The sequence below is a fragment of the Haematobia irritans genome, chromosome 1 (genome assembly GCF_050003625.1).
Source record: "Haematobia irritans isolate KBUSLIRL chromosome 1, ASM5000362v1, whole genome shotgun sequence".
Classification (NCBI taxonomy): Eukaryota; Metazoa; Arthropoda; class Insecta; order Diptera; family Muscidae; genus Haematobia; species Haematobia irritans.
In genome coordinates this window covers 197,688,685-197,716,360 of record NC_134397.1, presented here as the reverse complement: position 1 = coordinate 197,716,360, position 27,676 = coordinate 197,688,685, and the positions used below count along the sequence as shown (strand labels likewise).

General features: G+C 34.7%; 1 protein-coding gene across 1 annotated transcript in view; it reads right to left on the bottom strand.

Moving 5' to 3' along the window:
• Positions 1 to 13,035, bottom strand: part of CCHa1 (neuropeptide CCHamide 1) — a 42,403-nt gene extending 29,368 nt beyond the window's left edge. Inside the window, exon 1 of the mRNA XM_075292511.1 lies at positions 12,749 to 13,035. Coding sequence (XP_075148626.1) covers positions 12,749 to 12,812 — 64 coding nt within the window. The 5' untranslated portion in view covers positions 12,813 to 13,035. The remainder of the gene's footprint in view (positions 1 to 12,748) is intronic.
• Between the last annotated feature and the right edge of the window lie 14,641 nt (positions 13,036 to 27,676).

Sequence of the window (27,676 nt, the reverse complement as noted above, 5' to 3'; positions counted from 1 at the left end):
TTTCGTACCACTTAACTTATCACAGATTCCAATTGAACACGCTTGTTCGTCATCTCAATACCTTGCATTCAAGTACCAACAACGACATAATCGGACATTCTAGACGAACGAAAAAACCTGTTTTTCATGTGTTTGGGTGTAAAAATTATATGTTTGGAACTCAAAATTTTTAACACAATATTTTTAAGTGCAAGCATACTATGTTCATAAACTAGCATAACATGTTTGGGACATATATGTTAATATGTTAGAACATATTATGTTTGGGACATAAAATGTTTGTAAATATGTTATAATATGCTTGGATGCACACATATATTAATTAATAATAAAATGACAGCTATATCCAAATCTGAACCGATTTGGATGATATTTTGCAGGTTTGGTAGATATCTCAGAAGTGCCAAAATTTGAGTAAGATCGGTTAATAAATAAGGCTATTAAGACCAAATTTTTGAAAATCGGGCGATACATATATATGGGAGCTATAGCTAAATCTGGACCGATTTCGGTCAATTTTCGCGCATATAGTAAGTACTATAAAAATAAGATTTGGCCAACTTTGAGTAAGATCGTTTGATAAATAAGGGACTTCTGGCCAAATTTGGGAAAATCGGGCGATACATAACATATACTCGTATATGGGACCTATATCTAAATCTGAACCAATTTCGATGAAAATTGGCATACTTAAAGGGTGGTCAATTGGATTACTTTGTAGCAAATTTGACGCGAATCGATTAGTAAATGAACGCAATCTGACCCCGTTTCTATATCTAAATTTGATCCGATTTTTTTCAAATTCAACAGCGTTCGTCCTTGTACAAAAAAAAAACGTCACATACCAAATTTCATCAAAATCGGTCAATAATTGCGACCGGAATCCTGCGGACAACAAATACATGGACAGACGGACGGACGGACACCAAGCGCTAGATCGACTCAGGAGGTGATTCTCAGTCGATCGGTAAATATTTTATCGGGTCTAAAATCAATATTTCTTGTAGGCACATTTTTTGGCAGATCAAAGTTATTTTACCCTGACCACTATGTGGTTTAGGGTATAAAAATATGAAAAAAAGCGAGTTATAAAAAACTTGAATTAAAAGAACTTCCTGTGTAGTTAAAATAAAGTACATCTTTTGGAGGACATTTTTGGGAGTACTTTTGAAGACTTTTTCTTAAGAAACTTGATATTGATTCCGAACCAAAGTAAAAAATACTTTCTTAATTCCAAAAAAATGTAAGCCAAATTTGCAAAACCCCCAAAAAAGTGTTAGCCTAGGTTAGGTTAGGTTATGTGGCAGCCCGATGTATCAGGCTCACTTATGCTATGGTCACACTGGGCAAATATTTGACAGAAATCGAAAAAGAATCCGTCGCCACAGCCAAACCAGCAAACTTTTTGAGCTCATATTAGATATATAAAATCATGATAGGGTTATTTTACAAAAACTGTATCCAGATATGTGGAAAATGGTTCTGGAAAAATGTTTGACACTCATTTTCGTCAAATATTTGCCAAGTGTGACCTTAGCCTTAGACTATTCAGTCTATTGTGATACCACAGTTGTGAACTTCTCTCTTATCACTGAGTGCTGCCCGATTCCATGTTAAGCTCAATGACAAGGGACCTCCTTTTTATAGCCGAGCCCGGACGGCGTTCCACATTCCAGTGAAACCACTTAGAGAAGCTTTGGAACCCTCAGAAATGTCACCAGCATTACTGAGGTGGGATAATCCACAGATGAAAAACTTTTTGGTGTTCGGTCGTAGCAGGAATCGAACCCACGACCTTGTGTATGCAAGGCGGGCATGCTAACCATTGCACCACGGTGGCTTCGTGGTGCTAGCCTACATGTGAAGCTTTATTATCTTTATTCCAAAGATTCAACATTTCATTTCTTTTTGATTAAAATTATTTTGATTAAAATTTCTTTATTTCAAAGAAAATTATTATAACTATTGTGTAAATTACGTGTCCTAAAATTAAGGTTGCATAATCTTATTATTAAATATTATAATTAGGTCAATATTTTTTTCCTATGAGAAGAAATATCATTAGAGATCGTGGTTACGATGGGTCCCACGTAGGGACACAAATATCGTAGATCAACTTTTTGGCAAAAAAACTAAAAGTATAAATTGTCTTTTTTAGTCTTTACAAAATCGACTTAATGACTTTTGCATTTTGAAAATCAAGCTAAACCGACTTTTCAGTGACCAAAATCAACTAATCGAACTTTAGAGGAAAATCCAAAAACTCGAATATGCTGAAAACTCACCAAAAAAATCGAAAGTGGCCAAATCAGAAGTCTACTTTTCAATAATAGAAAATATCACAAAAGTCGAATATTTTTTAATTTTTAAAACTTTTCTGTTTGCAAATTTGCCAAAAGAGTGGAAAAATTTTCTTGTTACCAAAAAAACAAAAAGTCGAATTTTCATGCAGAATTATTGGTAAGAAGATTCAATATTTAAGTCTTTCTATTTTTAATTTAAATTACATAAGTTTAAGAAGAAACAAGTATAAACGGCCGTAAGTTCGGCCAGGCCGAATCTTATGTACCCTCTAACATGGATTGCGTAGAAACTTCTACGAAAGACTGTCATCCACAATCGAATTACTTGGGTTGTGGTATCTTAAATCGTTTCCTAAATTGTGAGTTAATCCATACGTGATATACATTAGACAAAAAAAGCCTGTGTAGCTAGGTCTACAAATAATTACGAATCGATATGGACTTTTGCACGGTACGTAGGGAGCCAGAATTGAAATATGGGGGTCGCTTATATGGGGGCTATATTGTGCCATATACTAGCATAATGTACCAAATTTCAACTGACTCGGATGAAATTTGTTCCTCCAAGAGGCTCCAAAACCAAATCTCGGGATCGGTTTATATGGGGGCTATATGTGATTATGGACTGATATGGACCACTTTTGGCATAGTTGTTAAATATCATATACTACTACCACGTACAAAATTTCAACCAGATCGGATAAATTTTGCTTCTCCAAAAGGCACCGGAGGTCAAATCAGGGGATCGGTTTATATGGGTGCTATATATAATTATGGGCTGATATGAACCAATTCCTGCATGGTTGTTGGATACCATATACTAACATCACGTACCAAATTTCAACCGAATCGGATGAATTTTGCTCTTCCAAAGGGCTCCGGAGGTCAAATCTGGGGATCGGTTTATATGGGGGCTATATATAATTATGGACCGATTTCGACCAATTTTTGCATGGGAGTTTGAGGCCATATATTAACACCACGTACCAAATTTCAACTGAATCAGACGAATTTTGGTCTTCCAAGAGGCTCCGGAGGTCAAATCTGGTGATCGGTTTATATGGGGGCTATATATAATTATGAACCGTTGTGTACCAATTTTCGCATGGTTGTTAGAGACCATATACTAACACCATGTACCAAATTTCAGCCGGATCGGATGAAATTTGCTTCTCTTAGAGGCCTCGCAAGCCAAATCGGGGGATCGGTTTATGTGGGGGCTATATATAATTGTGGACCGATGTGGACCAATTTTTTGCATGGTTGTTAGAAACCATATACTAGCACCATGTACCAAATTTCAGCCGGATCGGATGAAATTTGCTTCACTTAGAGGCCTCGTAAGCCAAATTTGGGGGTCCGTTTATATGGGGGCTATACGGAAAAGTGGACCGATATGGCCCATTTGCAATACCATCCGACCTACATTAATAACAACTACTTGTGCCAAGTTTCAAGCTAGCTTGTTTCGTTCGGAAGTTAGCGTGATTTCAACAGACGGACGGACGGACAGACAGGCTCAGATCGACTCAGAATTTCACCACGACCCAGAATATATATACTTTATGGGGTCTTAGAGCAATATTTCGATGTGTTACAAACGGAATGACAAAGTTAATATACCCCCCATCCTATGGTGGAGGGTATAAAAATCGTAAAAATTTTAAAATTTAAAGTTCTTCTCAAGTAAAATATCTCAGCATCAACGAAATTTATTTTTGATATGGAATCTACTAATGATAATTACTTACATTGTATTACTGTACGAAATTACATCGGGTTTCCAAGAAAACAATTTAATGCCACCCAAAATATTTCGCCACTAAAGTCTACATCTTCATTTCGAATATTTCTAATTCCCCTAAATCTATAATCGATAAACAAATTTTGCTATTTAAATTAATACATATATTAGTAATAACAATCTTATCAGCAAGTAACTGGCTGCCGGAAACATTGATCTCAATGGGTAAAGCTTGATTATTGGCTTTTTATGACCAAGATCAAACTTCAACAAGCTACAAAAAAAACCTTTCTATTGGCAGTAGTTTTATTAGAAATGGGGGTATAATTGTTTTTCGGTTTATGGGCCCGCTACCTCCTCCCATTGAGGTTAAAATCTATGACACTGTGTTAATACAATAAAAATGGCCTAATAAAGAAGAAAAAGTTAGAAAACACACTCTCGTTCACACACATGGCTAAAAACCCGACAATTGCAATCAAATAAAAAGTCTTTAATTATAGGTCTGATGTATTAAACAAGTGTATAAAAAACTGTATTGTAGTTTTTGCTATTGCATCCTTCTATAGAAACCGCCGTTGATGTAGTCTTCCTCGAATAATCTATCTTTTTAATTGCCATCGTAAATTAATCCCCAACTGAAAATAGAAAAAAACCCAAACGACAGGTATACCGGGTCATTGGAATGGAAACTTTTGCATTGGCGGCTTGTCATGAGAATAGAGCAACATGTTCCCCCCAAAAAAACCAGGACATAGAATTCACTAAAAGGGGTAGTAGGTATTAACCGTATAACAATTTTACTCGCTTGTACGAGTAGTTCACCCTTGAACGATGGCTATCGGTATTTAGGTAATCAAAGTGAAGTGACGACAACACCATGGCGTAATACTTTGGAAAATTCCCGTATTATCTTTATGTGTTCACTTGCCGCCAATCTATTGGATTTTGGCTCTTCAATGTCTACTAAATGTCCCAACTCACGTACTTTGTTGAGATGTTAACTCCATAATTGGACATGAATGATAAGGTTTTTTTTGATGATATGGAAGATAATTGAATAATTACAAAAGCAGTAGCTTGTTATGTTTTAACAGTTGGACACATGTAACCTTGCCGACTTGGAAAATAGTGCAATCCTATCGGTTAATTCGTCATATAAAAATGCAATATATGCCTTGTTAGGCTGCACTTCAAAAAAGTTTTCTTGAATCCAAAGATTTTGACATTCCCTTAAGGATTTTGGTATTGACTCCGATCCAAAGATGTGACTTCTGTCTAAAGCCTCTCTTTTCCCTGTACATTAAAAAAGCTGTTCATGTACAAACAAATGCCAGTTTCAAAATCCAAATTATAACGGATACTTCAAAATAAAAAATGTTTTCGTAGTTCCAAAAAAAAATTAAACCAAAGATGCTAAATCCTCAAAATAAATCTTAGCCTATAGTTGAAGCGTTTTTATCTTAAATCCAAAGATTCAATATTTCAGTTAATTTAAGGACGATTTCTTTAAATCAAAAGTTCGTTACTTCACTTTAAGGAAAATTTCCTTTAGTTCTAAGACATGCGACTTTTTCGAAGGTACGCAAATTTACAAAATGTGTATCCTAAATTTAATGAAAACAAGTAAGGAAAGTCGAAAGTCGGACGGGGCCGACTATATTATACCCTGCACCACTTTGTAGATCTAAATTTTCGATACCATATCACATGCGTCAAATGTGTTGGGGGCTATATAAAAAGGTTTGTCCCAAATACATACATTTAAATATCACTCGATCTGGACAGAATTTCATAAACTTCTACAAAATCTATAGACTCAAATTTTAAGTCGGCTAATGCACTAGGGTGGAACACAATATTAGTAAAAAAATATGGGAAACATTTAAATCTGAAGCAATTATAAGGAAACTTCGCAAAAGTTTATTTATGATTTATCGCTCGATATATATGTATTAGAAGTTTAGGAAAATTAGAGTCATTTTTACAACTTTTCGACTAAGCAGTGGCAATTTTACAAGGAAAATTTTGGTATTTTGACCATTTTTGTCAAAATCAGAAAAACATATATATAGGAGCTATATCTAAATCTGAACCGATTTCAACCAAATTTGGCACGCATAGCTACAATGCTAATTCTACACCCTGTGCAAAATTTCAACTAAATCGGAGCAAAAAATTGGCCTCTGTGGTCATATGAGTGTAAATGGGGCGAAAGCTATATATGGGAGCTATATCTAAATCTGAACCGATTTCAACCAAATTTGGCACGCATAGCTACAATGCTAATTCTACACCCTGTGCAAAATTTCAACTAAATCGGGGTTAAAAATTGGTCTCTGTGGTCATATCAGTGTAAATCGGGCAAAAGCTATATATGGCAGATATATCTAAATCTGAACCGATGTCAACCAAATTTGGCACGCATAGCTACAATGCTAATTCTACTCCCTGTACAAAATCTTAACTAAATCGGAGTTAAAAATTGGCCTCTGTACACCCAGAGAAATGATTGGTTGGAATTCGATTACGACAACAATTTGATAGTGGAGACTTACAATTTTTAATTGTGTGGAATAATTGTTAGTTATTTCTTTTGTTAGATAGTTCATATAACCAATATAATAGCGGTGTGACGAAAGTTGGTACGCACGACCAACTATTGGTCGTTATTTATATATTGAAGTAAGCAACCATTTCAATTTATTGCACCCCGTTGTGCTAACTGACTTCTTTTGCCAATATGCCTCCATGCCCAACTGAAGGTCTGTTTAACAACTAAGTTGGTTGTGTTAACAGATTTGATAGTTATAAAGGGAATTGGTTGCTATGGACTACATATACATATAGAACAACAAATATATTGTGTTTTGCCTAATTAATTATCAACTTTAAATTTCAATTCAATATTTTGATGACGTTTACTCAAATTTAGAGAACATTCTGTCCATAAAGGATTGCTGTGAGTTATACATATACAGTGAATGGAAGACACAAACGTTCGTCTAACATTTGTCCACATTTGGCAGGTGTCCAGTTAGAAAACCGTCCACGTTTGGTAGGTGCCGGTTTTCAGAGTGGCCAAGTCTGAGAGATTTTTTGTATATTTTAAAATTGGGTAGCTGTATTCTTAAGTGGTAAGTAACTTAAACATCAAATTAAATTAATACTCCTAACTCTTTACCTTCTTCCCTCTAGGGATATCTCAATAAATGTGACGACTTCCGATGTAACGACAAAATTTCATGATCCATGCCTGAGTTCAGAGTCTCGCTGAAAATCGATCCGGTAGTTATAAGTACCGCAACTGAAACATTTCCATTCAGTTCTAAGCTATGTAGGTGTTTCGGATACATTGGCTTTACTTCTGCGACTCAAACCGAATGGTATATGTAATCATGCAAGGCGTGTACTTTTAGACAAATTTTGCCATCAGACCACACCCAGAGAAGGAATATGATCACCTCAAACATGTTTCAAGAGCAAAATATTATTTTTGGATGGTGACCATGTAACATGTTTGTCGCAAAAAAGTTGTTTTCTCGGCAAACATAACATGTTTTCTGAAAACAGATCCATAATTTTCGAGAAAATAACATGGTTGCAGCGAACATGTTACATGCTCACCATCCAAAAATAACATTTTGCTCTTGAAACATGTTTGAGGTGGTCATATTCCTTCTCTGGGTGCACGATCATGCCAAATTGGATATTAACGCAAAAACTTCGTTAGGTATTTTTATACCCTTCACCACTACTGTGGTACAGGGTATAATAAGTTTGTGCATTTGTATGTAACGCCAAGAAGGAGTAATCATAGACCAACCTTTTAGTATACGGATCGGCTTAGAATTAAATTCTGAGTCGATTTAGCGATGTCCGTCTGTCTGTCTGTCCGTCTGTCTGTCCGTCTGTCTGTCCGTCTGTCTGTCTGTCTGTCTGTCTGTCTGTTGATGTATTTTTGTGTGCAAAGTACAGCTCGCAGTTTTAGTCCGATTGTCCTAAAATTTGGTATAGGGTCCTGTTTCGGCTCAAAGACGATCCCTATTGATTTTGGAAAAAATCGGTTCAGATTTAGATATAGCTGCCATATATATTTTTCACCGATCTGGTCATAATTGGCGTGTATATCAACCGATCTTCCTCAAATTCCGTACATCCGAATATTTTATGAGTCTCGAAAAACTTGTAAAATATCAGCCAAATCGGTTCAGATTTAGATATAGCTCCCATATATAGCATTCGCCCGATTTACACTCATTTGCCCACAGAGGCCAATTTTTTGCTCCGATTTAGTTGAAATTTTGCACGGGGAGTAGAATTAGCGTTGTAACTATGCGTGCTAAATTTGCTTGAAATCGGTTCAGATTTGGATATATCTCCCATATAAAGCTTTCGCCCGATTTACACTCATATGACCACAGAGGCCAATTTTTAACTCCGATTTAGTTGAAATTTTGCACAGGGAGTAGAATTAGCATTGTAACTATGCGTGCCAAATTTGGTTGAAATCGGTTCAGATTTAGATATAGCTCCCATATATATGTTTTTCTGATTTCGACAAAAATGGTCAAAATACCAACATTTTTCTTGTAAAATCGCCACTGCTTAGTCGAAAAGTTGTAAAAATGAATCTAATTTTCCTAAACTTGTAATACATATATATCGAGCGATAAATCATAAATAAACTTTTTCGAAGTGTCCTTAAAATTGCTTCAGATTTAAACGTTTCCCATATTTTTTTTTACTAACATTGTGTTCCACCCTAGTGCATTAGCCGACTTAAATTTTGAGTCTATAGATTTTGTAGAAGTCTATCAAATTCTTCCAGATCGAGTGATATTTAAATGTATGTATTTGGGACAGACCTTTATATATAGCCCCCAACACATTTGACGGATGTGATATGGTATCGAAAATTTAGATCTACAAAGTGGTGCAGGGTATAATATAGTCGGCCCCGCCCGACTTTAGACTTTCCTTACTGGTTTTCTTTCAGGCTGTAAAAGCAAAATATTTTGAGAACTGTCCACCAATAAGATTTATGAAATCGGAGATAACAAGTTTAGAAGAATTCTTATAGGCCGAGGATCTCCTTGGGCCTGAAAATTATGCCGATTGGTTTGCAAACATCGCAACTAGCTATTTTGTGAAGTTTCTTTTCCAGTTCAAAAATGTTCTACAGATGACGATTTTTTATTAGCTCAATAATCAATACAAAAAATATTAACATGTAATAAAATTAAATATAAATTAAACTTAATTCAAAGGATTGTTTCTTAAATTCATAAGGTTGTCCGAAAAAATAATTAGTTGTTTTAACAAACGAATGAAATTTTATTGGTTGGGATTACCAATTAGAGTGTTAATGTGCTCAAATTTTAGTTATCCAAACAATTTATGTATTGTTGTGCCAGACAATAATTGGTTGCTCTAACAAATATTGTCGGATATATTCTGATGGTAGATGGGACCAAATAAATCGGTTGGCAAAAAAATTGGTTGGCACAACAAATTTGTTTTCTGTGTGTAGTCATATGGTTTAAAATCGGGCGAAAGCTATATATGGGAGATATATCTAAATCTGAACCGATTTCATCCAAATTTGGCACGCATAGCTACAATGCTAATTCTACTCCCTGTGCAAAATTTCAACTAAATCGGAGCAAAAAATTGGCCTCTGTGGTCATATAAGTGTAAATCGGCCGAAAGCTATATATGGGAGCTATATCTAAATCTGATCCGATTTCAACCAAATTTGGCACGCATAGCTACAATGCTAATTCTACTCCCTGTGAAAAATTTCAACCAAATTGGGGTAAAACTCTGGCTTCTGGGGCCGTATTAGTCCATATCGGGGGAAAGATATATATGGGAGCTATATCTAAATCTGAACCGATTTCAATAAAATTTGACACACATGACTATAGTGCTAATTGTTGTTCTTGTGCAAAATTTTAAGCAAATTAGGGCAAAACTCTGGCTTCTGGGGCCATATAAGTCCATATCGGGCGAAATATATATATGGGAGCTATATCTAAATCTGAACCTATTTCTTCCAAAATCAATAGGGATCTATTCTGAGTCAAATTACATACTTGTGCCCAATTTCAAGTCGATTGGACTAAAACTGCGACCTAGACTTTGATTACAAAAATGTGTTCACGGACAGACGGACATCGCTATATCGACTCAAGAGCCCACCCTGAGCATTTTTGCCAAAGACACCATGTGTCTAGCTCGTCTCCTTCTGGGTGTTACAAACATATGCACTAACTTATAATACCCTGTTCCACAGTATGGCGCAGGGTATAAAAATGTTTTCTTAGTTAAAAAAAAAATTAAACCAAAGATGCTAAATCCTCAAAATAAATCTTAGCCTATATTTGAAGCGTTTTTATCTTCAATCTTCAGATTCAATATTTCAGTTAATTTAAGGACGATTTCTTTAAATCAAAAGTGCGTTACATCACTTTAAGGAAAATTTCCTTTAGTTCAAAGACATGCGACTCTATCGAAGGTACGCAAATTTACAAAATGTGTATCCTAAATTTAATGAAAACAGCAATGATTATCAACTTCATTTTAATTAAAATTTCATTGTTTTAGAGAAATTTTCCTTAATATTTTGTAAATTGTACATCCTAAAATTTAGGTTGCGTAATCTTTAATATCACGTAAATATTTTTTCAGTATGGCATAATCGTCTTTAGTAGTGAGAATTAAAAAAAAACAAATCTGCACGTGAGTTTAAAATTCCAGGATGGTATATGTTTCTAAAGCTATTTGCATTTTTCTATACAGGGCAGCTGTCACGATATGCAATCAATGTTGGACCAATGTTGTAGCTGTAGAACTAGAAACTACAGGTACATGGTTGCTTAGAAGCCACCAGAAGCATTGACAGTGAAAGGACACCAGGCAAATCGGATGAAAATTGGTCACATGGGAGATCAGGTTATAAGGGGGCTATTCCAAACCATGGGCCGAAATACATCATCTTCGTCACACTTGTTTATGGAACTAAAGTACTTCTAGGTTTTGAATCTCAGGCAAATGAGATTAAAATTGCGGTGTTCAGATGCTTAATATATCAAATTGGAAGATTTGTGTATATGGGGGCTATAACAAAAGATGAACCGACTCTACCCATATTCGTCACACATATTTACGGGCCTAAATACCTCTAGATTTTGAATTTCAGATCAACTTGGATAAAAATTAAGATATTTAGAAATCAAATCGGGAAATTGGTCTTCATACCAAACCATGGACCGATACACATTATATTTGACACACCTATTTATGGACCTAAAATACCTCTAGATACCGATTTCCAAAAAAATTAGAAAAAAATTGTCATTTGTAGAAACCCAAGAAGTCAAATCGGATGGGGCTACACAAAAATATGGGCCGATACACACAATCTTCGTCACACTTGTTAATGGACCAAAAATACCTCTAGATTTTGAATTTAAAACATACGCTCAAGCAGTCAAATTGGAAGATCGGCCTATATGGAGACTATACCACAACATGGACCGATACACATCATATTCGGCACACATATGTGTGGACCTAAAATACCTCTAAATTTCTAATTTGAGGCAAATAGTATAAAAATTGAGATGCTTAGAAGTTCAAGAAGTCGGGAGATCGGACTATATGGAGTCTATAACAAAACATGGACCGATACACACCATCTTCGACACACTTGTTTCTAGACCTAAATACCTCTAGGTATTAAATTTAAGTCAAATAGGCTAAAAATTGGGATGTCTAGAAGATCAAGAAATCAAATCGAAAAATCGGTCTATGCGGGGGCTATACCAAACCATGGACCAATATAGCCCATCTTCGTGCAGACAAAAGAAAAATATGTGCCTAATTTCAGTAAGATTGTGTCATTATTGAAGGCTGTAGCGTGATTACAACCGATAGACGTACCGACGGACATGGCTATATCGTCTTAGAATTTCTCCCCGATTTGTTGTTGAATTAGTGTAGTAAAAACAGGAAATCGAAAAATAATATTAAGGTATTGTAGTTAGTTAGTGAGAAGATGATACACAGTGGTGACGAAAAATGGTTCAATTTTGGAGGAATATTTTATTTATTTATTGAATTATATACCAATACAACAAGATTATTATCTTAAATATTTCCATAAGAAATTAACACACAAGACCAATATTAAATCATCTCGAGCCAAGAATAATCTACCAAAGTATGGAGAAAATTTTACTAAAAAACTACCAAGCAAAAAAACTGTTTTGTAAAATTTTATTTCCATAGAAAATTTTGTCAAAATTTTATTTCGTTGTTTTTGATCTCAGCTTAAAGCCATGCATTGACTAAACTACAAGTGTAGCTTAACCAACAGAGGAAAAGTATGCTTGTCAAATTTATTTGGGCAAAGCCCTATAGAATTTTTGAATTGAGTCTGAGCCAAAGACGCATCTTCTATATTATAGAGATATTTTAAAGAAGCTTCCCTGGTTTATTTCGAGAGTTTTTTAAATTAGAACTTTTCATTTACATTTCTATCTTATTATATAGCATTTTTTTTTTTTTCAATAAATATATTTATTAAAAAAAATATTTTTTTAGATAACATCTCACGTTTAGTTTTCACTTAATTTGATGCAACATGTTATTCCCAACTGACTGAATAATTATAAATGTCACATATATCAATTACCTTTGACCATGGTAAATGTCAAGAAGAATAACAAAAGGACACAATAGAAAGTTTTTAATGGCATATTTTCGCGTTTTTCCTCCTTTTTCGAAATATCTAGACGACAACGATTTTAACTTTTTACAAAAGATAATTATTTTCTAATCGCAACTTTTATGTGATCACTACAGGCCGTATACTTTCACTTGGACGTTTAAAATATGATTTTTAACGTTTAAAAAATATATATTTATTATTTATTATCCTTTGTCGGGCTAACCGATTTCCGTTAGAGTTTGAAGCACAATTTGAACTGTAGACCATAACATGGTTTACACGGAGTTTTATACAAAAATACCTCTTCCAGAAATAAAGGCAGCAGCTATTCATTCCGGCAATAGACCAAAAATCACATGTTACCTATGTAGATACCAACTCACATACACATGCACATATACATTCATACATGCACACATTTAAACAGTGTCATAGGGATGCGTATCAGCGAATATGTTGTTGGCTTTTACACAACAATGTTAAAGAAAAGATAACTCAAAAGCACAGTGTTTCATCTCCTGCCAAGTATGTAATCCTATATGTTACCTTTTATTCGGAAAAATATTCTTATATTAATATATCTTAACCCTAGCATAGGCGATAAGCTTTCGATCACTAAGCGCTCAAAGTCAAATTTGGTCTGGCCAGACCAAGTAGGGTTAAAATAAGTCGAGCAAAGTGGGTCATCCCCAATCTATTCCATAATGTTGAATAGTTTGGGGATGGCCCAAAACCTAACGTCGAAGGGCGACCACTTCTTCCCGTCCAAAAATAAGTAATTCGTCGCAAGCATACAAAAATCCAAAAATCCTCTTATAGTTACCCAGCAAAAAAAATTGGAAGTTTTTCCACAAACATTTCTTTTGAAGCCCATCCCAGAATCCCCCATCGAGTTTTTTCAACTTCCGATGCAGTCCTTTTGGACAAGTCCACAAACATTTCTTCTAAAGCGCATCGTGGGATCCCCCAATGATTTTTGTCCACTTCCGATACAGTCCTTTTGAACAAGCGCACAAACATTTCTTCTAAAGCTCATCTTGGGATCCCCCAACGTTTTTTTTTCTACTTCCGATGCAGTCCTTGTGGAAAAGTATTAGAAAGAACGCAATCAGGCTATTTTAAGGGCAAATTTTGGACAATTAAATTTTACAAAAAAATAGAAAACTAATAAAAAAAACTAAAAAAAAATAGAAAATTAATAAAAAATATAAAAATAATAAAAAAAATAAATTTCATCCCCGCTGGGATTTGAACCTGTGCCGATTGACTATTTCGCTGGTGAGATTTGAACCTGCGTTTCTTATTTTTTCGTTCATACATCTCGAGAAGCAATTAGAATGTTATTCCTTGGTTCGGCGCTTTATGTTCAATGGCGTTTGTGGCTGAGTGTCCCAGCAAAAAAAGCGTCGCCAAAAAGTGATGAAAATGTTCTCTTTGGATCCGGAAGTGGTGCAAAATTGACGCAGAAGCGATGAATTTAACATGGGCTTGTCATAGGACGGAAGTCCTCCATTTCAACAGCCGTTGCATTGAATTTGCAATGGATTCTAACGCTTGTCGGAAACGTTTGACTTCAAATATTTTCAAAAATTCACAATTTTTTCAGATTGGATTTAGCATTTTTTCGACAAAATTTAAATGATTTGTACCATTTTATGAATTCTTACTCTGTTTTTAACCTATTTGAAACAAAAAAAAAGTTAAAATTACCCATTAAAAGTATGAAAAAACCATGTTATACAAAAATTGAATTAAAAGAACTTCCTGGGTAGTTAAAATAAAGAACATCATTGGGAGTGCATCTTCTGGAAGTGCTTTTAAAGTTGTGCCTTTAGAATAACTTCCAAATTTTTTTGCTGGGGTGCTAAGGCGTTCTGTTATGGTGCCAGCAAACCCAGGTTCAACCCCTGGTCGAAGCGGAAAAGTTTTACAAATTGTAAAAATTAGACAATAGGAAAATAATTGTGTAATAAAACATATGGATGAAAAAAAAGTGAAATTGGTTGAAAAAAAATTTTTTTCGCTTTTTAAATTTCTTCATTCAAATTAACTTCCACACACAACTTCTAAAGCAATGCAAAGGATTCAAAAAGGCAGCACTTCCGTCCTATGACAAGCCTATGTAAAATTCATTGGAGATGATCCAAGTTTGCACTACTTCCGGATCACAGATTGGGGATCCAAACTACTTTTTTGGAAGCTCTTTTTTTGCTGGGTAGTAATGTATTTCCGGTCTTTTTCTACCTCTTATCACAATGGACAGAATAGTCTAAGTGAGCCTGTATGTCTTGGTTTTTTAAATGTAGAGGAGGGGCGATGTGGTCTGGCTAACTGCTGAGACTAAAAAGAGATCTTAATCTATGTCCAGGGTTGCCATTTTGGTCCAATCGGGCCAAAATTATTAATTTTCAAATTTGGTCCGATGGTGGGACCAAATGGAATTTGATTGGTTTTGGCCAAATCGGTTGATTCCATTTTCGCCAAATCGGTAATTTTTCAACATTTCCTAATTAACTAAAATTTTAATAAAGATTTCTATAGAAACAAAATTTTCCCAAATTTCCTATAGAAATAAAATTTTGCCAAATTTCCTACAAAAATACAATGTTGACACTTTTTACAGAAGTAAAATTGTGACAAAATTTTCTATAGAAGTAACATTGTGACAAAATTTTCTATAGAAGTAAAACTTTCACAAAATTTTCTAAAGAAATAAAATTTTGCCTAATTTTCTGTAGAAATAAAAGTTTGGCTAAATTTTTCTATAGAAATTAAATTGTGGCAAAATTTGGACAACACTTTCTAATGAACTAAAATTTTAACAAAGTTTTCTATAGAAACAAAATTGTGACATAATTTTCTACAGACATAAAATTTTGTCAAAATTTTCTATAGAAATAAAATTTTGACATTTTCTATAGAAGCAAAATTGTGTCAAAATTTTCAATAGAAATAAAATTTTGATAAAATTTTCTATAGAATTAAAATTTTGACAAAATTTTCTATAGAAAAAAAATTGACAAAATTTTCAATAGAAATAAAATTTTGATAAAATTTTCTATAGAAGTAAAATTTTGACAAAATTTTCTATAGAAATAAAATTTTGACAAAATTTTCCATAGATAAAATTTTGACAACATTTTCAATAAAAATTAAATTTTGACAAAATTTCCTATAGAAAAGAAATTTTGATAAAATTTTCTAAAGAAAATAAATTTTGACAAAATTTTCTATAGAAATAAATAGAAATAAAAACTATGAATAGAAATATAAATTTTAAATGATATAATTTAATTTGTACAAATTCGTACCAGAATTTTGGTCCAAATTTGGAAAAATTAATGAGAAAGACCTTATTATAGTAGATTATTTGTACATACAGAATGATTCAAGTTCATAAAATTATCTATAGTACCGAATGTATACAAAATCCACAAAATTACAAAATTCATAAAAATTTAGTTAAAAATAAGAAATTATAAAATTATGATAGGTCGAAAACCTTAGTTGTTAGTGCCTTCATTTTTTTGTATTTATTTTCATAATTTATTATGATTTTAAATAAACTAATAATAATATAAAATTATGAAAATTAATTTAGAAAGTTTACAAAAATTAAAATTTTCAAAAAAGGTGCTGTAAACAACAGGATTTGAACCCAGACGTCAAGATATGATGTGTTTATAGTCGTCGACTTGTACTCGATATTTATTTTGAATGGTAACCCATTATGCTGGTGACATTTCTGAGTGTTTCAAAGCTTCTCTAAGTGAGTTCACCGCAATGTGGAACACCGTTTGGACTCGGCTATAAAAAGAAGGCCTCCTGCATTGAGCTAAACATAGAATCAGGCAACACTCAGTGATAAGAGAGAAGTTCACCACTATAGTCTTACAATGAACTGAATAGTCTAAGTGAGCCTGAAAAATAAGCTTTAGTCTAAAGCCATTGAAATTCCAGAGATAAACGATGCATAAAAATGACTGAAGAGATCCAAGGAGTTGATGTTCAAATTGAAATTCAATTCAAATTGAGCATTTGTACAAAACCAAAATTATCGGGTTTACTTGAGGTCAGCTTAAAATTTACACCATCGATTGAACCGAACCGAATTCGAGTGGCTCCGGCCACAGCATTACGCTGTGGGCCGCCGATGGTCGTTCCCCGCTCGTAGTCATCAACCGTGCGGTCAAAATAAATGGCGATATTCCAACAGGATTGAGACCCATCGCACTTAGCTTGTGTCAACCAAGAATGGCTTCAAAAGGTGATTCCTCACTTCTTTTTCGCCGCACAGTGACCAAACAAATGAAGAGATATACCATCCAAAAAATGTCTCCTGTTGCGATTTTGCTCTACATTCGTATACAAGGAGAATATTCGCATTGCTTTTTTGACCACAGTTTTTGCTGAGTATTCCTTAAATGCTAACAAAATAAGTAAATAATAAAATATACCTGTTGATAATATATTTTATTATTTACACCAAACACTGTGCATCTTGTGAGTTATGATAAACAACAACCAAAAACGACGACAACATCCACATACATCCAACAGCTGTAAAGAGTAGGTGTTAAACGCACAACGCAGAAGCAACCAACCTTTATCATTATTTAGTGAGCAGTAACAACTACCATACCCCAGGAACAGAGTGATGAACATCTCTCACATTGGCCAATGGTCTCACGAACTTTCTATGTGGGTTTCAGATTCCTATCCACAGGATGCATTTATCCGTTGTGTTGCAAGCTATAAAGAATAAAGAATGTTCAAAGTTTTAACCAAGAAATATTAACACTAATGTCAGTTAAATTTGTAAGAGAGAGGACAATAAAATATAACCAACAGGTTGTTTTACAAATACATACATACATGTACATGATGCCAACTTTTATTAGTAACGGAAGATTGACATTTGAAATGTTTATACGTATAGGTAGTCAGTCCAGCAGAGCTTTTATTTACGAAGACTCACACACACATACACTCACTTGCTGTGGTAACCAAAAACAAAAAAATGTTTCAAAGAAGAACTTTGTTAGCTTGTGTTGGTCACATTTCTATCGCTGGTGCGTGTGTATGTGTGTTAGTTTGGAAGTGTAGGTGTTCCCATCTATATGAGCTAGTATATGTGTTTATTTGAATGGGTAAGTGTTGATGGTACTGCATTAGCTTAATAACTTCCACGCCCCCAAGTCCATACGTTTACATAAACGCAATCATTTCATCACTTCCGCTGCAATTCGTGAAACGCTTTCGCTTTCTTAGAATATACAATGATTATGATTATCACTGCGCTCTTACATGTAGTGAACGTGTAGGTATACTTACTTTAGTAAAGTATAAGACAAATATGTAATTATCGTTTTATTTTGTCTCATCAGATTTATATATAGCTTTGCATGACGTCAAAATATGTGAATAATGTCCAAGGTATTACCAGACCGTATCCTCAATGGCCCAAAGACGGTATATTCATATGTTACGAAGTGATTAGCTAGCAAATTTATTGTACCTTTATCTTATGGTGAGGTGTTCAAAGAATGTCATGTACAATTTCCATAGTTATGACACATATAGATTTTTGAATTGATCCATTTTTTTAAACTGCTTCAATTTCAGTTTAAGGTTTTTCCCCATTTTTCCTATGCAAATAAAACATAGTTTATGATCATTCGTTTACGTTATTGCAACCAATTCATGCAGTATAGATACATGAAAGGTAGTGCTGTTTTCCTTCATGCCAACAACGCTATACTGAAGATTATATATTACTTCTGGGCAATATTTCTATTAAAATGAGCAATTATATCAGCGCTATGTGGAAGCTGCTCTAAATCGGGACATCGCCCATAAAAATCAGCGCTAATTCGGTTGTTTTGTAAGTAACAGGTTGGCTGATAAGTCCCCGGTCTAACAAAGAAAAACACATTTTTTTGTCAACATTCGTTTTTATTATTCAACATAGTTCCCTTCAAGAGCGATACAACGATTATAACGACCTTCCAATCTTTTGATACGATTTTGGTAGTACTCCTTCGGTTTTGCCTCAAAATAGGCCTCAGTTTCGGCGATCACCTCTTCATTGCAGCCAAATTTTTTCCCTGCGAGCATCCTTTTGAGGTCTGAGAACAAGAAAAAGTCGCTGGGGGACAGATCTGGAGAATACGGTGGGTGGGGAAGCAATTTGAAGCCCAATTCATGAATTTTTGCCATCGTTCTTAATGACTTGTGACACGGTGCGTTGTTTTGGTGGAACAACACTTTTTTCTTCTTCATATGGGGCCGTTTTGCCACGATTTCGACCTTCAAACGCTCCAATAACGCCATATAATAGTCACTGTTGATGGTTTTTCCCATATCAAGATAATCGATAAAAATTATTCCATGCGCATCCCAAAAAACAGAGGCCATTACATTGCCAACGGACTTTTGAGTCTTTCCACGCTTCGGAGACGGTTCACCGGTCGCTGTCTACTCAGCCGACTGTCGATTGGATTCAGGAGTGTAGTGATGGAGCCATGTTTCATCCATTGTCACATATCGACGGAAAAACTCGGGTGTATTACGAGTTAACAGCTGCAAACACCGCTCAGAATCATCAACACGTTGTTGTTTTTGATCAAATGTGGGCTCGCGCGGCACCCATTTTGCACAGAGCTTCCGCATATCCAAATATTGATGAATGATATGACCATTTCGTCGGTAACCTCTTTCGGGCGTCCACTGCGTTCACCGTCCTCCGTGCTCATTTCACCACGCTTGAATTTTACATACCAATCAATTATTGTTGATTTCCCTGGGGCAGAGTCCGGAAACTCATTATCAAGCCTCGTTTTTGCTTCCACCGTATTTTTCCCCTTCAGAAAACAGTATTATATCAAAACACGAAATTCCTTTTTTAACATTTTTTTCACAATAACAAAAATTGCTTCACAAAAGACGCTCTATCACACAAACTAATTGATTTACAGACGTCAAATTTTGACACAAATCATTTGAAGGTTGGTACTATATAAAAATAATATGCATTTAATACTAGCGACGCCATCAGACCGGGGACTTATCAGCCAACCTGTTAGTTGGTACTGCCTCTCTCCCTTACAATCCTGCTGAAATAGTGCTTCATTTTTTGCTGGGATCATCTAGATCAGAGATGGTCTGTATCAATCTTTTTCAGGTTTGCGACTATCGTAAACGTCACATACGCGTCGTAAATGTAGAAAAAGTAACAAACGTCGCAAACTCAAAATACTTCGGTCGCTTCGACTAACCAGCGAATTGGATGATATCAAAATTGATGACATGTGCGAAGAAGTTTCAATTTTAAGGAATGTTATTAAAGATTTAACAAGTATAAACGGCCGTAAGTTCGGCCAGGCCGATTCTTATGTACCCTCCACCATGGATTGCGTAGAAACTTCTACGAAAGACTGTCATCCACAATCGAATTACTTGGGTTGTGATATCTTAAATCGTTTTCTAAATTGTGAGTTAATCCATACGTGGTATACATTAGACAAAACAAGTAAGTAAAGTAGAAATTCGGGCGGGGCCGACTATATCATACCCTAAACCACCACTACAGAATTAGTAATCATAAGCATTTGGGGGGTAACATATAGGTCTGGGAGATAAACCGCAGTTGCATATTTAAGAAAATTAAGGGGTACATTAGATAGGGTCACGGCCTAAAGGAAAAAAAAAAGTTGATGCAGTCACCCCCCAGTTTTGTAGCATATTCGAAGACAATTACAGAACACTAAAACTTTTTTTCCGTGCACCCTACGACCCCCCGAAATATAATTTATTGTGCTGTGTCGTCATTTGAAGTCCGATCGAAAAGAAACGCATATCGTTGTTCGTGGTTGATCAGGGGCTATATTTCGTGCATTGGTCATTTTTGACTCCAACGTCAAATTTGATTTTTATTTTTTTTATTTCGATTCGTATACCCCTATGATGCCCATTTCTGATAATCATTATAAAGATCTTAACAAAATATGAAATTTTTGCCTTTGAAGTAATTACTTATATTCATAAACAAAAAAGATTTTAAAAAGTCCCATGTTAAATCTCTATAAAAGTAAAATTTTGGAAAAAGTTTCTATAAACAAATTTTTGTGAGAAATTTTTGTATAGAAATAAAATTTTGACAATAAATTCTATAGAAATAAAATTTTGAGAAAAAATTCTACAGAAATAAAATTTTGAGAAATTTTTTTATAGAAATAATATTTTGAAAATATTTCTATAGAAATACAATTTTGACAAAATGTTCTATAGAAATAAAATGTTGACAAAATTTTCTATAGGAATAAAGTTTATCACACATTGTTAAAGATCAAGCCTTGCCGGCTTCTAATTTCCACCTCTAGAGCCACCAAAATGTAAAAATTATTACGAATTGTGTTGAGTGAAAATGTCCTACATTGTGGCCCTACGTCCCTACAAGACGCTAAATATTAGAAAAACCCTACATATAGGGAATTTCCCCTACTTCTAGCAACACTGGCTGTGTTGATATTGCGCCTACGGAGCTAGTATGCCACTAATATTGAGCCCATTATTAAAAAAGAGAAAATCGTAAAATTAGTGTGGGTAATAAATACAAATTTGAAAATTTGAGTAACATTGGTTAATAAATAAGAGTACTATGGCCAAATTTGGGAAAATCGAGCGATGCATATATATGGAAGCTATATCTAAATCTGAACTAATTTGCATAATATTTTGCGGGTTTGATTAATACCACAAAAGGTTACCTTGTGCAAGATTTGAGTAAGATCAGTTACGAAATGAGGCCTGTATGGTCAAACATAAGGTTATAAGGGCGAATTTTTTAAAATCGGGCGATACATATATGGGAGCTATATCTAAATTTGAACCGATTTCGATGAAATTTTGCACATATAGTTAGTACTATAGAGGACTGGATCTAGCCAAGTTTTAGTAAGATCGGTTAATAAATAAGGGTTCTATGGCCAAATTTGGGAAAATCGGGCTATACATATATATGGGAGCTATATCTAAATCTGAACCGATTTCGACGATTTTTTGCACATATAGTTAGTGCTATAGAAGACTACATTTGGCCAAATTTGGGTAAGATTGGTTGATAAATAAGGGTTTTATGGCCAAATTTAGAAAAATCGGGGGGGTACATATATATGGGAGCTATAGGTAAATCTGAACCGATTTCGATGAAATTTTGCAGACTTGAAGGGCGATAGAAAAGATTACCTTTTGCCAAATTTGGTGACGATCCGTTTGAAAAAACGCGCAACGTGACCCCATTTGTCGAAATCGGGCGATACATATATATGGGAGCTATATCTAAATTTGATCCGATTTCTTCCAAATTCAATAGCGTTTGTCCTTGTGCCCAAAATACTCCCTGCACCAAATTTCATCAAAATCGGTTAATAATTGCGACCGGAATCCTGTGAACAACAAATACATGGACAGACGGACGGACGGACACCAAGCGCTAGATCGACTCAGGAGGTGATTCTGAGTCGATCGGTATATATTTTATGGGGTCTAAAATCAATATTTCTGGTAGGCACATTTTTTGGCCGATCAAACTTATTATACCCTGACCACTATGTGGTTTAGGGTATAAAAAATTAAAAATTAATTGGTTCATACGACTCTTTCAATTTATTTTTCAATTGGTTCAATTGAAAATTTAATTAACTTTGGTTGGAAACCTCAATTAATTATACACTGCGCCACACTGTGGAACAGGGTATTATAAGTTAGTGCATATGTTTGCAACACCCAAGACGTGCCCTAAAGTGTAAATTTACCCCGTCAATGACAAACCCATGTTAAAATGACCGGTCCCCTCCATACGTTTTGACCAGAATTATGACTGGTCCATACACACCAGGGAGTACTCCTGTACCGGTCCTGTGGATGATCCATTTCCCGTAGGGAACTTATATGACCTCAGAAGCTAGAAGTATGCCCTGATTTGCTTTAAATTTTGTACAGGGAGTATAATTAATGTTCTTGATATACATGCCAATTTTGGTTGAAATCGGTTCAGATTAAGATATAGCTCCCATATATATCTATCGTCCGATTTACACTCATATTACCCCAGAGGTCAAATTTATAATCCGATTTAATTGAAATTTTGCGCAGAGTTGAAATCGGTTCAGATTAAGATATAGCTCCCATATATATCTATCGTCCGATTTACACTCATATTACCCCAGAGGTCAAATTTATAATCCGATTTAACTGAAATTTTGCGCAGAGAGTAGAATTAATATTATAGCTATGCATGCCAAATTTGAAATCGGTTCAGATTAAGATATAGCTCCCATATATATCTATCGTCCGATTTACACTCATATTACCCCAGAGGTCAAATTTATAATCCGATTTAACTGAAATTTTGCGCAGAGAGTAGAATTAATATTATAGCTATGCATGCCAAATTTGAAATCGGTTCAGATTTAGATATAGCTCCCATATATATCTATCGTCCATATGCACTCATATGACAACAGAGGTCAAAGTTGCAATCCGACTTACCTGAAATTTTGCACAGGGAGTAGAAATAACATTGTAACTATGCATATCAAATTTGGTTGAAATCGGATCAGATTTAGATACAGCTCCCATATATATGTTTTTTCTGATTTCGGCAAAAATACCCACATTTTCCTTGTAAAAACGTCACTAATAGGTTAGGTTAGGTGGCAGCCCAATGTATCAGGCTCACTTAGACTATTCAGTCCATTGTGATACCACATTGGTGAACTTCTCTCTTATCACTGAGTGCTGCCCGATTCCATGTTAAGCTCAATGAAAAGGGACCTCCTTTTTATAGCCGAGTCCGAACGGCGTTCCACATTGCAGTGAAACCACTTAGAGAAGCTTTGAAACCCTCAGAAATGTAATCCACCGCTGAAAAACTTTTTGGTGTTCGGTCGAAGCAGGAATCGAACCCACGACCTTGTGTATGCAAGGCGGGCATGCTAACCATTGCACCACGGTGGCTCCGTCACTAATAAGTCGAAAACTTGTAAAAATGACTCTAATTTTCCTATACTTCTAATACATATCTATCGACCGATAAATCAGAAATACACTTTTGCAAAGTTGCCTAAAGATTGCTTCAGATTTAAATGTTTCCCATATTTATACCCTGCGCCACACTGTGGAACAGGGTATTATAAGTTAGTGCATATGTTTGCAACACCCATAAGGAGACGAGATAGACACATGGTGTCTTTGGCAAAAATGCTCAGGGTGGGCACCTGAGTCGATATAGCCATGTCCGTCTGTCCGTCTGTTCGTGAACACATTTTTGTAATCAAAGTCTAGGTCGCAGTTTTAGTCCAATCGACTTCAAATTTGGCACAAATATGTGTTTTGGCTCAGAATAGATACCTATTGATTTTGGAAGAAATCGGTTCAGATGTAGATATAGCTCTCATATATATATTTCGCCCGATATGGACTTATATGGCCCCAGAAGCCAGAGTTTTACCTAATTTGCTTAAAATTTTGCACAAGAAGAACAATTAGTACTATAGTCAAGTGTGCCAAATTTTATTGAAATCGGTTCAGATTTAGATATAGCCCGATATGGACTAATACGGTCCCAGAAGCCAGAGTTTTACACCAATTTGGTTGAAATTTTGCACTTTGGTTGAAATTTGTAGTGCAGTCAAGTGTGCCAAATTTTATTGAAATTTTGCACTTTGGTTGAAATTTGTAGTGCAGTCAAGTGTGCCAAATTTTATTGAAATCGGTTCAGATTTAGATATACCTCCCATATATATGTTTTTCTGATTTCGACAAAAATGGTCAAAATACCAACATTTTCCTTGTTAAATCGCCACTGCTTAGTCGAAAAGTTGTAAAATTGACTCTAATTTTCCTAAAGTTCTAATACACACACATATATATATATATATATATATATATATATATATATATATATATATATATATATATATATATATATATATATATATATATATATATATATATATATATATCGAGCGATAAATCATAAATAAACTTTTGCGAAGTTTCCTTAAAATTGCTTCAGATTTAAATGTTTCCCATATTTTTATACCCTGCTCCACACTGTGGAACAGGGTATTATAAGTTAGTGCATATGTTTGCAACACCCAGAAGGAGACGAGATACACACATGGTGTCTTTGCCAAAAATGCTCAGTGTGGGCTCCTGAGTCGATATAGCGATGTCCGTCTGTCCGTCTGTCCGTGAACACATTTTTGTAATCAAAGTCTAGGTCGCAGTTTTAGTCCAATCGACTTCAAATTTAGCACAAGTATGTGCTTTAGCTCAGAATAGATACCTATTGATTTTGGAAGAAATCGGTTCAGATTTAGATATAGCTCCCATATATATGTTTCGCCCGATATGGACTTAGATGGCCCCAGAAGCCAGAGTTTTACCCTAATTTGCTTAAACTTTTGCACAAGAAGAACAATTAGCACTATAGTCAAGTGTGCCAAATTTTATTGAAATCGGTTCAGATTTAGATATAGCTCCCATATATATCTTTCGCCCGATATGGACTAATACGGTCCCAGAAGCCAGAGTTTTACCCCAATTTGGTTGAAATTTTGCACAGGGAGTAGAATTAGCATTCTTGCTATGCGTGCCAAATTTGGTTGAAATCGGTTCAGATTTAGATATAGCTCCCATATATAGCTTTCGCCCGATTTACACTCATATGACCACAGAGACCAATTTTTTGCTCCGATTTAGTTGAAATTTTCCACAGGGAGTAGAATTAGCATTGTTGCTATGCGTGCCAAATTTGGTTGAAATCGGTTCAGATTTAGATACAGCTCCCATATATAGCTTTCGCCCGATTTACACTCATATGACCACAGAGGCCAATTTTTAACTCCGATTTAGTTGAAATTTTGCACAGGGAGTAGAATTAGCATTGTTGCTATGCGTGCCAAATTTGATTTGAAATCGGTTCAGATTTAGATATAGCTCCCATATAAATGTTTTTGTGATTTCGACAAAAATGGTCAAAATACCAACATTTTCCTTGTAAAATCGCCACTGCTTAGTCGAAAAGTTGTAAAAATGACTCTAATTTTCCGAAACTTCTAATACATATATATCGAGCGATAAATCATAAATAAACTTTTTCGAAGTTTCCTTAAAATTGCTTCAGATTTAAATGTTTCCCATATTTTTTTACTAAAATTGTGTTCCACCCTAGTGCATTAGCCAACTTAAATTTTGAGTCTATAGATTTTGTAAAAGTCTATCAAATTCTGTCCAGATCGAGTGATATTTAAATGATGTATTTGGGACAAACATTTATATATAGCCCCCAAGACATTTGACGGATGTGATATGGTATCGAAAATTTACATCTACAAAGTGGTGCAGGGTATAATATAGTCGGTCCCGCCCGACTTTAGACTTTCCTTACTTGTTTTTACTAAAAGTGTGTTCCACCCTAGTGCATTAGCCAACTTAAATTTTGAGTCTATAGATTTTGTAAAAGTCTATCAAATTCTGTCCAAATCGAGTGATATTTCAATGTATGTATTTGGGACAAACCTTTATATATAGCACCCAACACATTTGACGGATGTGATATGGTATCGAAAATTTAGATCTACAAAGTGGTGCAGGGTATAATATAGTCGGCGCCGCCCGACTTTAGACTTTCCTTACTTGTTTATTATTATAATAATTATATACATTTTATTATTTTCATATGTGTCATTAATCCCCTATCATTTCAAATCTAAATTTAATTAAGAAAACTCGTATTATATATGTAACTCGGATTATATATGTAACTGCGAAAATTTCTATAAACCATGCTTTATATAAGATATAATTCTTGTGCATAGGTTAGTCAAATAAATAAAATAAAACCCAAACAGCGTTCAACAATGAGAGATATTTTTCAATACTTTATTTTAAAGATGTTTTTTATTTGAACCATATCATTATTTCTACTTGAAGTCGAGTCTGAATTTGATTTTTTTTTTTGGCTCGGAATCAATACCAAAATCATTAGTGTAAGGACAAAATGTTTGGAGCAGGTCATGCTTTTTTCCAGTGCATAATATGATTGCGATGAAAATAGTATATGCCTGTAATAAAAATTAGGTTCAGTAATATTTTGGTCTTGGAATATGATATCCCCAGAGAGTAGATATAATTACCTTAAACACGTTTCAAGAGCATAACGTTATTTTTTTGGACAGGGAACATGGAACATGTTTGTCCCAAAAATTATATTTTCTCGCCAAGTATAAAATAACATGGTATTGTATTAAATTCTATGCAACCCATAACCAACATAAAGTATACACCTTAGTCGGTCTATTCAATTGCAAGGCTAACTTCTTATCTTTTTCTCACTGTCCTCATTCCATTGTTGTTATCCCTATCTACGCGATTCATTTCCATTACGTGGATGCGAAAACCTCTTTGGATTTTCCATTATTTTTATGATGCCACCGCACTCCGCTTCTGTTGCTCCCCACTTTACCCTTTCCATTGTTCTATTGTTGCAATCCAAACACCTGTTGGCCATTCGTGTACATCAGTAAGCCAGCCATTTTAGACGCAGTTCACTAGCTGTATGTGGAGTGCGTATGCGTTATATTAATACGCAGTAAATATGTACAGAGACATTGCTCAACACCATACATACGTCATAAAACCGAATTGTAAAACATGGACAAATGTTAATCTTTTATTGTTTGATGTTTTTCTATTGGTGGAAATGGTAATGCAAAATAAAGAAAATCATTGTAGCAACATATACGTATACGTCACAACGAACCGTTTTCGTCATTTTGTCTGACAGTTTTATGAATGTCAATGATATTCAATGACGAGAAAATT